The following is a 17,146-nucleotide window of genomic DNA, read 5'->3' on the forward strand; positions in this document are numbered from 1 at the left end:
ATAAGAAACATCATGGTATGCACCATATCCAATAGGGTGCAGTTATGATGTTCGGACACACCATCACACTATGGTGTTCCAGGCGGTATTAATTGTGAAACACTTTCCACAATGTCTCAATTGTGTGCCAAACTCGTATCTCAGATACTCATCTCTATGATCATATCACAGACATTTTATCCTCTTGTTACGACGATCTTCAACTTCACTCTGAAATTACTTGAACCTTTCAATAATTCAGACTAGTGTTTCATCAAGTAACACTCAGCATCTACTCAAATCATCTGTGAAGTAAGAACATAACGATATCCACTGCATGCCTCAGCACTCATTGGACTGCGTACATCAAAATGTATTACTTCCAATAAGTTGCTCTCTTGTTCCATCTTACTGAAAACGAGGACTTTCAGTCATCTTGCCCATGTGGTATGATTTGCATGTCTCAAGTGATTCATAATCAAGTGAGTCTAAACGATCCATCTGTATGGAGTTTCTTCATGCATATATACCAATAGACATGGTTCGCATGTCTCAATCTTTTCAAAAATGAGTGAGTCCAAAGATCCATCCACATGGAGCTTCTTCATGCTTTCTATACCAATATGACTCAAATGGCAGTGCCACAAGTATGTGGAACTATCATTACTATTTTATATCTTTTGGCACGAACATGTGTATCACTACGATCGAGATTCATTTTAGGTGCAAGACCATTGAAGGTTTTATTCAAATAAACAGAGTAACCATTATTCTCCTTAAATGAATAACCGTTTTGCGGTAAACATAATCCAATCATGTTCAACGCAAACACCAAATCTCGATGGTAGAGGGAGCATGCGATGCTTGATCACATCAACCTTGGAAACACTTCCAACACATATCGTCATCTCACCTTTAGCTAGTCTCCCTTTATTCCGCAGCTTTTATTTCGAGTTACTAACACTTAGCAACCGAATCAGTATCTAATACCCTGGTGCTGCTAGGAGTACTAGTAAAGTACACATTCATATAACATATATCCAATATATTTCTGTCGACCTTGCCTGCCTTCTCATCTACCAAGTATCTAGGGTAGTACTGCTTCAGTGACCGTTCCTCTCATTACAGAAGCACTTAGTCTCGGGTTTGGGTTCAACCTTGAGATTCTTCACTAGAGCAGCAAACGACTTGCTGTTTCATGAAGTATCCCTTTTTGCCCTTGCCCTTCTTAAACTAGTGGTTTTACTAACCATCAACAATTGATGCTCCTTCTTGATTTCTACTCTCGCGGTGTCAAACATCGCGAGTAGCTCAAGGATCATCATGATTATCCTTGATATGTTATAGTTCATCACGAAGCTCTACTAGCTTGGTGGCAGTGACTATGGAGAACTATCACTATCTCATCTGGGAGATTAACTCCCACCCGATTCAAGCGATTGTGGCACTCAGACAATCTGAGCACACGCTCAACGATTGAGCTTTTCTCCCTTAGTTTGCATGCTTAAGAAACTTGTCAGAGGTCTCATACCTCTTGACGTGGGCACTAGTATGAAATCCTAATTTCAGTCTTCGGAACATCTCACATGTTCTGCGACGTTTCAACAACGTCTTTGGTGCCACAATTCTAAACCGCACCGAACTATCACGTAGTCATCAAAACGTGTATGTCAGATGTTTCGTAACATCTACAGACGACGCTGAGGTTCAGCACACCGAGCGGTGCATTAAGGACATAAGCCTTCTGTGTAGCAATGAGGACAATCCTCAGTTTACGGACCCAGTCCGCATAATTGCTACTACCAACTTTCAACTAAATTTTCTCTAGGAACATATCTTAATCAGTAGAACTAAAGCGCAAGCTATGACATAATTTGCAAATACCTTTTTGACTATGTTCATGATTATGAACTCCCACTCAGATAGACATCCCTCTAGTCATCTAAGTGAAACATGATCCGAGTTCAACTAGGCCGTGTCCGATCATCACGTGAGACGGACTAGTCAAGATCGGTGAACATCTCCATGTTGATCGTATCTTCTATACGACTCATGCTCGACCTTTCGGTCCTCCGTGTTCCGAGGCCATGTCTGTACATGCTAGGATCGTCAAGTCAACCTAAGTGTATTGCGTGTGTTCCGAGGCCATGTCTGTACATGCTAGGCTCGTCAACACCCGTTGTATTCGAACGTAAGAATCTATCACACCCGATCATCACGTGGTGCTTCGAAACGACGAACCTTCGCAACGGTGCACAGTTAGGGTGAACACTTTCTTGAAATTATTATAAGGGATCATCCTACTTGCTACCGTCGTTCTAAGCAAATAAGATGCAAAAACATGATAAACATCACATGCAATCAAATAGTGACATGATATGGCCAATATCATTATGCTCCTTTGATCTCCATCTTCGGGGCACCATGATCATCTTTGTCACCGGCATGACACCATGATCTCCATCATCATGATCTCCATCATTGTGTCTTCATGAAGTCGTCACGCCAACGATTACTTCTACTTCTATGGCTAACTCGTTTAGCAACAAGTAAAGTAATTTACATGGCGTTATTCAATGACACGCAGGTCATGCAAAATAATAAAGACAACTCCTATGGCTCCTGCCGGTTGTCATACTCATCGATATGCAAGTCATGATTCTTATTACAGGAATATGATCAATCTCATACATCATATATATCATTCATCACATCTTCTGGCCATATCACATCACAAAGCACTTGCTGCAAAAACAAGTTAGACGTCCTCTAATTGTTGTTGCAAGTTTTTTCGTGGTTTGTAGGTTTCTAGCAAGAACGTTTCTTACCTACGTATGACCACAACGTGATTTGCCAATTTCTATTTACCCTTCATAAGGACCCTTTTCATCGAATCTGTTCCGACTAAAGTAGGAGAGACAGACACCCGCTAGCCACCTTATGCATCTAGTGCATGTCAGTCGGTGGAACCTGTCTCACGTAAGAGTACGTGTAAGGTCGGTCCGGGCCGCTTCATCCTACAATGCCGCCGAAACAAGAAAATACTAGTAGCGGCAAGAAGAATTGGCAAACTCAACGCCCACAACTACTTTGTGTTCTACTCGTGCATAGTAACTACGCATAGACCTGGCTCATGATGCCACTGTTGGGAATCGTAGCATAATTTAAAATTTTCCTACGCTCACCAAGATGCATCTATGGAGTCTACTAGCAACGAGGGGAAGGGAGTGCATCTACATACCCTTGTAGATCGCGAGCGGAAGCGTTCCAATGAACGTGGATGACGGAGTCGTACTCGCCGTGATCCAAATCACCGATGACCGAGTGCCGAACGTACGGCACCTCCGCGTTCAACACACGTACGGTGCAGCGACGTCTCCTCCTTCTTGATCCAGCAAGGGGGAAGGAGAGGTTGATGGAGATCCAATAGCACGACGGCGTGGTGGTGGATGTAGCGGGTCTCCGGCAGGGCTTCGCCGAGCTTCTGCGAGAGAGAGAGAGGTGTTGCAGGGGAGGAGGGAGGCGCCCAAGGCTTAGTTCTTGCTGCCCTTCCTTCCCCCCACTATATATAGGGCCAAGGGAGAGGGGGGGGCGCAGCCTTGCCCCTTCCTCCAAGGAAGGGTGCGGCCAGGGGGGGAGTCCTTCCCCCCCAAGGCACCTCGGAGGTGCCTTCCCCCTTTAGGACTCTCCCTTTTTTTTCTTATCTCTTGCGCATGGGCCTTTTGGGGCTGGTGCCCTTGGCCCATATAGGCCAAGGCGCACCCCTTACAGCCCATGTGGCCCCCCGGGGCTGGTGGACCCCCTTGGTGGACCCCCGGACCCCTTTCGGCACTCCCGGTACAATACCGATAAAGTGCGAAACTTTTCCGGCGACCAAAATAAGACTTCCCATATATAAATCTTTACCTCCGGACCAATCCGGAACTCCTCGTGACGTCCGGGATCTCATCCGGGACTCCGAACAACTTTCGGGTTTCCGCATACATATATCTCTACAACCCTAGCGTCACCGGACCTTAAGTGTGTAGACCCTACGGGTTCGGGAGACATGCAGACATGACCGAGACGCCTCTCCGGTCAATAACCAACAGCGGGATCTGGATACCCATGTTGGCTCCCACATGCTCCACGATGATCTCATCGGATGAACCACGGTGTCGAGGATTCAATCAATCCATATGCAATTCCCTTTGTCAATCGGTATGTTACTTGCCCGAGATTCGATCGTCGGTATCCCAATACCTAGTTCAATCTCGTTACCGGCAAGTCTCTTTACTCGTACCGCAATGCATGATCCCGTGACAAACGCCTTAGTCACATTGAGCTCATTATGATGATGCATTACCGAGTGGGCCCAGAGATACCTCTCCGTCACACGGAGTGACAAATCCCAGTCTCGATCCGTGCCAACCCAACAGACACTTTCGGAGATACCCGTAATGCACCTTTATAGTCACCCAGTTACGTTGTGACGTTTGGCACACCCAAAGCACTCCTACGGTATCCGAGAGTTGCACGATCTCATGGTCTAAGGAAAAGATACTTGACATTGGAAAAGCTCTAGCAAACGAAACTACACGATCTTTTATGCTATGCTTAAGTTGGGTCTTGTCCATCACATCATTCTCCTAATGATGTGATCCCGTTATCAATGACATCCAATGTCCATAGTCAGGAAACCATGACTATCTGTTGATCAACGAGCTAGTCAACTAGAGGCTTACTAGGGACAGGTTGTGGTCTATGTATTCACACATGTATTACGATTTCCGGACAATACAATTATAGCATGAATAATAGACAATTACCATGAACAAAGAAATATAATAATAACCATTTATTATTGCCTCTAGGGCATATTTCCAACAGAGATGTATTTGGATAAACACCAATTCTCATTGATGCCTTAAATGCATTCATGTTGTTTTTAGATGGAGAGACTTGGTAATGTTCATTACATGGACAAGGAGGCATTCTTGAGTAACAATGACACGGTGAGGAACCATTGGTTTTTGATACAAGCCCTAGCTATGAGGATGTTGTTGCAAAAGTGAGACAAGTCTTAAAGTGGATGGACACCAATGTTGATGTTAAATTAATAGGAAGGTATGATGTTGGAGTTGGAACCAAATCTCGCTTGAAAAGTATGCCTATCACCTCGGATTTGCATTGGGATGTATACAAGGAAAAAGTTTCCCAATCGGAAGACAAGTCACTTGAATTGTTTGCCACCAAGGTTGCAATAAGCTCAACTCTCACATGACCAATCTTTGGATAATTCCTTAATAACACCTTGGTCACCACATAAACTCCTTGAAACCAACACATGGACTTCAAGAAATGCCTATGGACAAATCCTTCAAATATAACTCAAGGCAACCATTAGTCCATAGAGATTGTCATCAATTACCAAAACCAAACATGGGGGCACCGCATGTTCTTTCAGATACGAATGGATTCATCGGGAAGTTCATACGATGATTAGATAGTTAAGGGCATCTCCAACACAGTCTATCAAAACGCCCCTGAATCACTGAATGTCCGTGCCATGTGGTTCAGACACTTTTTACCATTTAACATCATGCATCAAATGTTTGCGGAACAGTCCGGATGTTCGTATTTTCACAAACCTGAACCAAACATGTGGGAGCTTTAGAAGAGTTCGGGCAGTCCGTTTGGCTCACTGTTAGTTGGAGCATATGTCCTTACAGTCCATATGTTTTCTCCTTTAGGTCTTCCTAGCCCACCCGGCTGTCCAGATTTAATGTTCTTTTATGGGAAATGATTCTTTTCGGCTGGCTGATTTTTCTAACGCTTCTGCCACCTCCCACGTGCGACACATGTCCTAGGTGGGACCGCCACCGCTTTTACCCTGCTGCCTTATCCTCCCCCCCCCCCCCGACTCCCATCCACACCGCTTTTTTCCAAACTTTCTAGGTGCCTCTAACATGCCATGCCCTAAGATGGGGAGCACCCATATGCAAGCAGCAGCTACAACATAAGTGAGTGAAGCCAACGTACGAGCTACAGCTAGTGGCTAGCACGGGCGTACGAGCAATAACAGCGTCTATCAGGAAAGACAGTTGATGGCGGCCACTGTGTAGATCAGGTGACACCGACATGGACCTCCCCAAATGGTCGCGCACCCCAACAACATCGTCACCCGGCAGTTGCGCTCGCCTCTGTCGTCCATGACTGCACTCGCCTCCCACATCTATGGCCGCGCTCTCCTTCCCACTGCAAAGAAAGATTTTGCAACAAGACTCTTGTTGCAGAAGGTTCTTTGTAACAAAGCTCATGTTGCAGATATCAGAAGAAGAAAAAATCGATCCAAAAAAGTTCTGCAACAAGGTTGTTGTTGCAGAAGGCTGAGTGCAACAAGGGTCATGTTGCAAATATCCAAAGGAAAAACGGTCCAAAAAAGTTCTACAGCAAGGTTGTTGTTGTTGTCGTAGAAGGCTGAGTGCAACAAGACTCATGTTGCAGATATCAAAAGGAAAAACGTTCGAAAAAGTTTGCAACAAGGTTCTTGTTGCAGAAGTCTGAGTGCAATAAGGCTCCTATTGCAAAAATCAAAGAAAAAAAAGGTCCGAAGAAGATTGCAACAAGACCGATGTTGCAGACCGATGTTGCGGAGAGATGAGCGCAACATTAAACTTGTTGCACTAGTTGAGACTCCATCCGATGGCTGCTGAGGCAGGGGATCTTTTGAGATTATCGACTCGCCAACACGTAGTGTTGCCTCCTTTTGATGCATACAGTTGGATAACCAGCTCCCCCACTGATGCCCATGTCCGCAGACATTTAGTGTATCTGTTTTGACGTACCGTGTCGGAGATGCCGTAAATCACTTTCAGGTTGATATCGACGCGGCGCGACGAGTTTCATGGAGGCGTGGGCACGATCGGCACAAGTGCGCCGATACTGGCTTGGGCGACGCTTGCAAGCAAAGACAATGCGAGCGAGCCGATGGAGGAAGGTGACGCGCGGTAGGTACATACTCGAACGATCGCATCCTCATGGCGTACATGCGCGAGTGCGATGGAGGCGTGCGCGCGCGTACATCCACCACTCTGCGAGGCCGATCGTATCCACCGCGGCGACGACGCTTGCAAGCCAGCGGTAGAGGGCGAATGCACACGCATGCTCGCCTTTCGCCGTGTGCGTGCGTCGGGTGTGTGGCTGCAAAGGGCAAAGCTTGCTAGTTCGTCCTTCTTGCTTGCCAGGGCCGGCGTCCGATGTCTCTCTCGTGACTCCTCCTCCTCCTTTCTAGCTAGCTAGCTAGGCTTCCACCCCCGAGCACGCAAAAATATAGCCATGTTTTGTTATTGCGATGAAATGGCAACGTGGAGGGCACTATCCCAAATCTTGGCTAGTCAACAACTGGAGGAGACTAATCTCAAAGAAAAAGGGGTGGCTTCCCTCAAGAAAAAGAAAAATAAACCAACTGGAGGAGACAGCTCAGATGCATTAATAAAGCCCCACTGAAAAAAATGTCCAAACATATCCGAAAATAATAATTAAAATGCATAAGGTGTACAACTCAAGTGTAGATCATTTACATGATAGCAAAAGTAACCGACCCTAATCTACTCTTCGCCGGACGTGGGAACGTCTCCACGTCCTACTCTTTGTTGGACACCGGCACATCCGTCTCCCACGTTCTACTCTTTTTCAGACGTGGGCGCATCAGTGTCTCACGTCCTACTTCTTATCGGAGTCCGCCGCTAGAGCCGTGGACATTGCCGGTGGAGGTGAGGACAACGATCAAACCGGACGGTCCGGCATTGTAGTCGTTGGCGCGAACAACACAGAGCTGCCGAGGTTGGCAACGTTCCCGTTTGCAACCGCTTGCGTCACTTTCATGTCCGCCTCCACCGCGATCTCCTCGAACAGACGGACGCACTTTGTCTTTTTGATGCGAATCTGCCACTCGCGACAGATGGTGCGGGCGCTACATGGACTCATACATCCCCCGTTGATCATCCACGAAGTTTAGATTCTTCCCAAGCATGGTCGTGCAGCCTCCTCGTTCGCCTGCTTACCAGCAATCTGGCCCACCGTGAGCTGGTGGTGTTCGAGGAGCTGCAGATTGTGCCGCTGGTCCTCCAGCAGCATCCGAAACGGCATTGTGTGCATTTTAAAACTAAACCAAAAAACCATCGAATAAACCAAACCGAACCAATTTTATGGTTTCTGGTTTTGGTATGGTATGAACTTTTTACACTGTTTTGTATTCCGGTTTTTATGGTATATACCAAAAAATCAAAGTAATATTATTTGTATTTCTTGAGGCGAACAACCATGTGAGTAGTCATTTTTCTTGTACATGAGCAAGATTCCCTACTAAACATGTCCATTTTTCTTGTAACTAGTCATTTTTTTCCTTAAAGAAATGCTAAGCACGTTCATACCAATCAAGGCATGAATACATGCATGCATATATACTTATATATAGTTCAATACTGTTTGTATAAAAAATATGTGTTTTGAGTTATAAATTTGTAGATTATTATTATATTATTTTTAAATTCGCGTCAACTTTAGTTATTATGGTATATACTGAAACCACACTAAAATAATTTGACTCGTATCTTAATTACATACTGTATTTACTAAAATATTAAAACTGTACAAACCGTATAAACAAAACCATATAAACTGAATGCAAAGAGTTACAAAACGCGGATGACGGAGGCGCGAAGAGCGAGTGCACGCGACACGAGCGGTGGGCCGAAGCAACTTCCTCGACCACCGCACAAGTGTGAATATTGTTCCGTTCGCAACATGCGGCAGTGGCCGGTCACATCCACTCTGAACCGGCATGAACGCAACACGGAGAGCAGAGTGGCGGTTGGAGTGGAACGAAAGAGGAGGGTTTGGATGGGCTGAAGGTGTCGGAGGCCTACATGTAGGACATCCGGATGCCCACAACCTCCTGCTGAATTGCCTCTGGTTTGTGTGATTTTGAACATCCAGACGGGTCGTTGCACGTTTGTGTATGACATTGGATGGAGAGAAATATCGGAACCGCTTTGTGTGGACGTTTGTGGGGTTTTAATGCACTACGTTGGAGATTGGGTACACCTTTGAAGCTTTTTGTTGGTGTTGCCCTTGTAATTTTTTTTGTCTCCTTAGAAGATGCCACTTTGGACACGTGACAACAAGGCACATGGGGTGCAAAGACAGCAAAATGCCAAGTTGAGCATTTCTGTCCATGAGACGAGACGGTGAGTGCAAAGCCTTCAGGAGAGTGCACAGCATATGCCACTATTTACAACTACGCTGTTAAGTAGTAGCACTAGTAAGATTTAAGCAAGTGCCGGGGGCATGTAAGATTTAAGCAACTATGATAAGCTCCCGCAATTAACTTCTATTCCCTTCCTATCGATTTATAGAGTTTAATTCAAAAATCTCACCAACCGAAACAGATTTGTAATTTGCATAAGTACTCAGTTAGTGCGGAATTACCGTGATCTAAACGAGGCTAGAAACAAAAAGAGTATCCTCCTCTCTGCAGACAGACTACGTATGGCACATCAGCTGATAAACAAATGAGGCGATCTAAACCGATATTCAATTCAATCATCTGACAGTGGCCGGACAACAACCCCACCCGGTCTTATCGCAGCGACGAAATGATTCCTTTCTCATTAATTCGATCTGGGATAGAGGAAGGAAACTCTTGTCATACGGATAAAGCGGGGCCCGACGGCCAGTCAGCGAGCGCGCCAACAGACCAACCAACGGCCGAAGCTGCCCACTCCGGCAAGCAACCGGCCGTGGCCTCCGGCGTCCGATCGCCATCCCTTCCCTTCAAAGCCACTGCTTCCTCGCCGTGGCGGCTTCGCCTACTTAAGCGCGCGCCTCCGCTGCTCGTACACTCACTCGCCTCCATCTTCCTCAGCCGCTCGCTGCTGGCTGTGGCGTTCATGGTGAGCAAATTACCAGCGAAAAGACTCCATCCATCCATCTCTTCTTGTGTGGGCGTATCGCAGTATCGTATGCCCCGCCTTCCTATTTCGGTCCGTCCTGTTTGGGTATGCAGGCAGGTTGTTCGATGAAACGCTCCAGGGAGGGGGTCAGTCAGTCAGTACCTATTTTTGTTAGAACAGTTCCTCACCGCTTCTGCCGGCTCTTAATTACTTTCCGTTTTGAGACGCCTGTGTCAGCTACATGATTCGCAAACACATAGCTCGAGTCGGATTAAGCAGCTCATCGCCATTGTTTCGCACATCACGCGTTACCTATTTTGTACTCCCTCCCTCCCAAAATATAAGATCATTTTTTACAATACTTCTTTCGATTTTCCATTTTCCAGCTAATTCAGTCCGACTGTTTTGTTATTTGTTCGACAGACACACGGACTACATTAGCGTTCTTTACAAGATGAAGCGTATGGGTTCCAAACAAGTGCTCGTTCCTACCGTCTCATGCTTGCTGCTCCTATTCTGCCTTGGATGCAAATGCCTAGCATTGGAATTAGAGGCGACACAGACGGCCACCCTCAAGGTTGATGCCTCGTCACAGCTTGCCCGAAAGATCCCGGACACACTGTTTGGGATGTTTTTTGAGGTAAGATACTAGTTTGTTTGTACTATATCAGTTTATGTTTTTTCATGGTACATACTACTCCCTCCATTCCCTAATACAAGGCCACTTTGTTTTTCGTGTCAAACTTTGACTTATAATTTTGGTCAACAAAATATAGATTATATGTCATAAAAAATATATCATCGGAAAGTTCTTTGAAATGTGCATGCAATGAAATGCTTTTTGTGGCATATAACTCACTTTCTGTTGGTAAAATTAATGGTCAAAGTCAGACATAAAAATATAAAGTCCCTTGTATAAGGTGGAGGGAGCATATAAAGTGGCGGCTGGGGGCAATGCCCCCCCCCCCCCCCCCCCCCCCCCCCCCCGCGACATGGATGTAGCTCCACCGTTGATTATATTCTCCTATTAAGTACCTTGCATACTGTTGTAGGAGATTAACCATGCAGGAGCCGGTGGCATATGGGCAGAACTTGTTAGTAATAGAGGTAATTCATTATTGTTGGTTGTGGGACACTGGAACTGAATGTCAGTGAAATCATCGAATGTATTCTTATGCTTCAGGTTTTGAAGCTGGGGGACTCCATACACCATCAAATATTGACCCATGGTCTATAATTGGAAATGACTCTTCCATATTTGTGGCGACTGACCGTACATCATGTTTCAGTCGAAACATTATCGCTCTTAGGATGGAGGTTCTCTGTGATGAATGCCCAGCCGGCGTTGGCATTTACAACCCTGGGTTCTGGGGCATGGTATGACGCAATTTTAAGTTGACCGTAATTTTATCGCTTATATCAGCATGAAAATTGTGGTTCAGTGAACTAATATACTTGATATCAATGTATCACATGATGGAGATGTAACCTCATGCAGTCGTGTCTTTTTTTTTATCCCTTGCAAGGGAGTAGCAGTATTTTTTACCTCCTTCTCCTAACCTTCCAACTCCTCTTACCCAATTTAATAATTACCTTTACCATTTCATGTTTCAGAACATAGAAGATGGAAAGACCTACAATCTAGTTATGTATGTTAAATCAGCAGAAGCTGCAGATTTGACAGTTTCATTAGCAAGCTCTGATGGGTTGCAGAAGCTCGCTTCAGTTACTGTACCGTTAGTATCATTTATCTCAATATCTGGTAGGGAGGAGGACGACAATATTTCCATTAGTTTATGGGGTTTTTTTTGTTTCAGAGTTGCTGGCACTTCCAACTGGACAAAAGTAGAGCAAAAACTGATTGCTAAAGGGACAAACAGGACCTCAAGACTTGAGATAACATCTAACAAGAAGGGAGTTGTATGGTTTGATCAAGTATCACTCATGCCTTCAGACACGTTCAAGGTATATTATACACTAATATTTTTGATATTGATATTGACAAGAACTGAAAGAAGGCAGAGATCCAAAGCTTTAGAATACTGAACTACACATCATTGGCGGATTTAGAATTTGACCAATGTGGAAGCAAGCAATGGCAATGATGGTTGAATTACACAAAAATGGGTAAATGTATATACATATGCACTAGTAAAAGTAAATATGCAAATTGCTTGTGGGGGCCATTGCCCCCATGACCCCCACAATGGATCCGCCCATGCTACACATCGATTGAAGAGCAAAACTCTAAAGACGAAGCACTGACTCGTGTAGTAAATTTCACCTGGCATCGCAAAAAAATCTCTTCTGCCAGAAACATGATGGGTTTCATAGGCCTAGACATAAGTCATAATAATATTGACATAATATTTACATTTTATTATTTCCCATTAAGTCTTAACGTTTGGTTGAACTGATTATTTTGTTCATGTTGAAGTTCGTGTGTGGGGCATCCTTGTTTGGCAATTCCGTTTGTGGTTATCATAGTAATGTGCGGGACATTTCTGTTCCTCTACATCACAAAAACACGAGTGTGGAACCCAGTGTTACTCTAACTGTGAATTTGATCACAAACCAAGCAGAACCAAGTGCCTTAACTACTTTGTTTTCTAGTCCTTAGACATTTGGCATTGCGTGGGTGTGCATGCGTGCCTTGTGTGGGCGGGCGGGTGTGCATGCGTGTGTTTTAAATGGATACTGTGCGTTGCTTTGATACATCCTCGTAGTGCCTGATCATGATTAGAGCTCTTGAGTTTATCTGAGTATGTAACTGGCCTTTTTTTCTATACATACAGGGACATGGTTTTCGCACCGAATTGATATCCATGCTTTTGGATCTAAAACCACGATTCTTGAGATTTCCTGGTATGGCCATATCCCAGTCGAATATGTGCTCTGACCATATTAATTACTCCCTCCGTCCCATAATGTAAGACGTTTTTTGACACTACACTAGTATTAAAAAGCGTCTTACATTATGGGACGGAGGGAGTAGATATCTTCTTTAATATAACATGTTCCCTTCACTAATGTAACATCCCATTAAAATGAACCCAACTCATCCCAAACTAAGTTTGTAAAGACATCTGATATTTTGTATTTTCCTTTTCCTTACTTTTACATGGTTTGCTTGGAATGCATTATAGGTGGTTGCTTCGTTGAAGGCGAATGGTTAAGAAATGCATTCAGGTGGAGGGAATCTATTGGTCCATGGGAAGAGAGGCCTGGACACTTCGGAGATGTTTGGCATTACTGGACTGATGATGGCCTTGGATATTATGAGTTTCTTCAGGTACCAGCCAAGTGGTGAACATTATTTCACCCTTTTCCTTTTATATTCTCACCTAACCATATGTTGCCTTGGAAATCTATATCAAAGCTTTCTGAAGACCTGGGGGCTGCTCCAATCTGGGTATTCAACAATGGTAAATATCTTCAAATTTTGTCATATCAATGATTAACAGTGTTCGCCTTCTTAAATGTTGGAGTCCTCTTTCTTAAATACCAGGAATCAGCCACAATGATGAAGTTAGTACCGCTGCCATTGCCCCTTTTGTAAAGGTATTTTTGAAATTTTAACTTCATTTTCTATCAGGGTAGACATGTAATTGTATGATGGATACTTCTAAGTCTTGAATGAATGGCAATTTGCAAGCAATAATAACTTAGCATTGCCATGGTGCATCAAAACAAGAGCAAATTACTTATTTGTTCAACCTTGCCCACGGACCAGTTTCTTCCAGTTCTATCATTTAATTCTGTGGTACTGTAGTATTAATGCCTGATGTGTTCCCAAGAGTTAAATTGTAATTAACTCGTTATAATCCCATGTACATTATTCTGAAATTATTGTCTTTCTGCAGGATGTATTGGACAGTCTAGAATTCGCAAGGGGGAGTGCAAACTCAACATGGGGCTCTGTTAGAGCTGCAATGGGGCATCCTGAACCGTTCCCAGTCAAATATGTTGCGATTGGAAATGAAGATTGTGGGAAAAAATACTACCTCGGTAATTTCTTGCCTCTTAATGCAAATATGCTCAGCTCCTCTGTGTGTTCTTGATATTTTTTGTTAACTACTGTTCTTATTTGTTTGAGAAACTACTTTTCTTATTCCACCCATTTCACAATATAGGCCGAAGTCCCGAAGATGCCTTGTGCCTGACAACTAAATCGTGTAAAACCATGGAAATAACAAGATTCAACCATACTACCCCTATTAAGAAAAGTTCTTGAGATAATTAATCAGTCATAGTTTTCTTTCCAAAATTTTGGAGCATTACAGAGAAATATGATAGGACGACTGAGCTGAAATAACACTTCGTAATTAAATGATAGTGATGTATGTTCTCATCAAAAGAAAAAATGAAGTTACGAAGCATATCAAGTATAACACTACTAACTAAAACAGAAGAGTAAACTATTACCTGGTAAATCTTCTTTAATAAATTCAGCCACCTGATCATTACTTCTGGTAGTTTGCTATTTCAGTCAAACTGTTATAATGAATATTTGCAATAATCTTCTAGGTACATGATGTTCTTTAATTCCATTGAACAGGTAATTACCTCAAGTTCTACAATGCTATAAGAGAATCCTATCCAGACATTCAGATGATTTCAAACTGTGATGGTTCATCTAAACCACTTGACCATCCTGCTGATCTGTATGACTTCCATGTAAGTTACTTGTGATAAATTGGCTCAACTCATTTCCCCCGTTAAGATTCTCATTGGGTTATCACCCTTTCTCTGTTTGTATCTTATATTTGATTCTGAAGAAGTTGTTTTTTATAGGTCTACACCGATTCTAAGACTTTGTTTAACATGAAGGGTACGTTTGATAAAACTTCTCGTACTGGTCCCAAGGTATACCTCTATTTTCATGGTTTACTTTGTGTTTTCACTTTTATGACATGGGTCAGATGGCCTTTCAAATGCTTTGGTATCGATCTTTTACATAGTCCAGCATCTCCTGGCCTTTCTTTAGGGATGTTCTTGCCATAGCATGCATTTTATGTATTTTGCGGGTTACCTGGTGTATCTTCATCGTTCTTCAAAACTCTGTTTCTGAATGATGATGAGAAATATAGGAATTGAGACCTCAAACCGAGCATCTTTTTGTATTTTTAGAAATTTCTGCCGGGGGTGCGGGGTGTGCTGGCCTGCACGTAGTTTCCGTGTGAAGTTGTGCCAAACATTGAGTGTAACTAGGGGCCATTAAAACCAAAACTGTTGGGGTCATTGTAAGAACAGTGAGGAACCTGCAGGATCTAAGTAGCACTTAGTGAGGTCGTCGATGCTACTTGCATGTCCTGGAAAATCTTGGGCAGTAAATACATTCCTGTGTTTTGACAATATATTACTCCCTCCGTCCCAAATTACTTGTCGCAGAAATAGATAGAAATGGATGTATCTAGAACTAAAAATACGTCTAGATACATCCATTTCTGCGACAAGTATTTCGGGACGGCGGGAGTACTAAATAATATAGCTCTTCTGCATATCAACATCCTTTCATCCTTATGGACAGTAAATACATTCATGTGTTTTGACGATATGAATATTTAATAGGCCTTTGTCAGTGAGTATGCCGTATGGAGAACTGATGCAGGTAGAGGAAGCCTTCTTGGTTCACTAGCAGAGGCTGCCTTCCTTACTGGACTGGAGAAGAACAGGTGATCCCTCACAGAGTTTGTCTACTCTTCTAGCAACTACCTATAGCTCTGTACTGTGGGTTTAGCTGACTTCTTGTTGGTTCTTTGCAGTGATATTGTTCAGATGGCAAGTTATGCACCACTCTTTGTAAACGACAACGATCAAACGTTTGTATCCACATCTTTTTTCCGTTTCGTGAGTTCTTGTTGATTAATATCGCAGTAATTATGTTTGAATCAAATAATCAGGTGGAATCCAGATGCTATCGTCTTCAACTCCTGGCAACAATACGGAACTCCTAGTTACTGGATGCAGAAGTTTTTCCGCGAATCTAGTGGTGCGATGATTCATCCAATTACAATCAGTTCCAGCTACTCTGGTTCTCTAGCAGCATCTGCTATCACCTGGCAGGATTCCGGGAATAGCTTCCTGAAAGTAAAGGCAAGTAATGCTCCATTGTTATATCCGGAGGGGGACGGTGAATATTTGTGCTAATCTTGAAAGCTCTTCCTTTGCAGATTGTGAACTTTGGGTCAGACACCGTGAGCCTCACGATCTCTGTGTCTGGGCTTCAGGCTAGCATCAACGCGCTGGGGTCAAATGCTACTGTTCTCACGTCCAGCAATGTGAAGGATGAAAATTCTTTCAGTAACCCGAACAAGGTAGTATACCATTTCTGTTTGTGATCAGGTTCTGGAGTGCAGAGCTTATTGTTCGTTTCGGCATCACTCTCTTGGGAGCTGCTCACCTGAAGCTGAATCTTGCTTTGATGAACAATGCAGGTCGTGCCTGTGACGAGCCAGCTGCGCAACGCCGCGGAACAGATGCAGGTCACACTCGCTGCCCACTCCTTCTCCTCGTTCGACCTTGCGCTTGCTCAGTCCGAGCTTGTCGCGGAGATGTGAAGCAGCTACACGACGCTAGCGACACGTGGAAACACGATAAATACACGAGGCGTGATATGGAAAATGCAGGACGTTGTCAGTAATTATGCTTATATCTTGATAAAGCACTCACTGTACAGTGTAACAAAGAGGAGATACTCATACATACAGCAGTACTAAATAAAGTCCATATCAGGCTGATTTGCAGTTAATTTGCGTTGCACATTTTTGCTTTGGGTCCATATCTGCAGCAACTTCATCTCCTATTTGTGAAGTGGTGCCAAGAAACCAACCTATGGCAATGAGCATCAGATTGCAAAATAAAAATAAAAATAACCCTCTGTTATTTTCAATCATATTAAAGTAACCAAAAGTAAACATGTACACTAACTCACAGGCAAGATAAGTCAAAAGCATGCAGAGGAATTCATTTAGTAGCACTCTGAACCCACTTCCAGAAAAAAAAATCTAAGTAACTAGTTACAGCCGTGATGAACACAGCCTGTATTCATTTCCAAATTTGGATAGAGATCCACAAATTTGTGGGTATGTGGCTGCTGAGCCTGAGATCCAAGTATACATGTGGTCTGAAAGAGGCTTGGTGGGCCAATCATTGTCTTCACCATCGATGGGATCATCATCACTGATGTTGTTGAGCATACCAAATACTTCTTGTGCTAGAACTAATCTGGC

General features: G+C 43.7%; 1 protein-coding gene across 5 annotated transcripts; it reads left to right on the forward strand.

Moving 5' to 3' along the window:
• The first annotated feature begins 9,621 nt into the window (after nucleotides 1-9,621).
• Nucleotides 9,622-16,665, forward strand: LOC109746715 (alpha-L-arabinofuranosidase 1). Of its 5 annotated transcripts, none has more exons than XM_020305819.4 (18): nucleotides 9,622-9,914; nucleotides 10,338-10,554; nucleotides 10,967-11,021; nucleotides 11,098-11,291; nucleotides 11,529-11,650; nucleotides 11,732-11,879; nucleotides 12,710-12,779; nucleotides 13,061-13,206; nucleotides 13,294-13,339; nucleotides 13,423-13,475; nucleotides 13,778-13,922; nucleotides 14,473-14,591; nucleotides 14,709-14,780; nucleotides 15,486-15,589; nucleotides 15,680-15,736; nucleotides 15,818-16,010; nucleotides 16,088-16,231; nucleotides 16,352-16,665. In XM_020305819.4, exons 2-18 carry the CDS (start codon nucleotides 10,369-10,371, stop codon nucleotides 16,472-16,474), a joined length of 1,977 nt encoding a protein of 658 aa, XP_020161408.1. In that variant the 5' UTR covers nucleotides 9,622-9,914; nucleotides 10,338-10,368; the 3' UTR covers nucleotides 16,475-16,665. The 5 variants fall into 5 exon arrangements, with proteins under 5 accessions (XP_020161408.1, XP_020161406.1, XP_073352482.1 ...); XM_073496381.1 differs by having other exon boundaries at nucleotides 9,708-10,233; XM_073496382.1 differs by having other exon boundaries at nucleotides 9,866-10,060.
• Nucleotides 16,666-17,146: the final 481 nt, after the last annotated feature.

Source organism: Aegilops tauschii, chromosome 4 (assembly GCF_002575655.3).
Source record: "Aegilops tauschii subsp. strangulata cultivar AL8/78 chromosome 4, Aet v6.0, whole genome shotgun sequence".
Lineage (NCBI taxonomy): Eukaryota > Viridiplantae > Streptophyta > Magnoliopsida > Poales > Poaceae > Aegilops > Aegilops tauschii.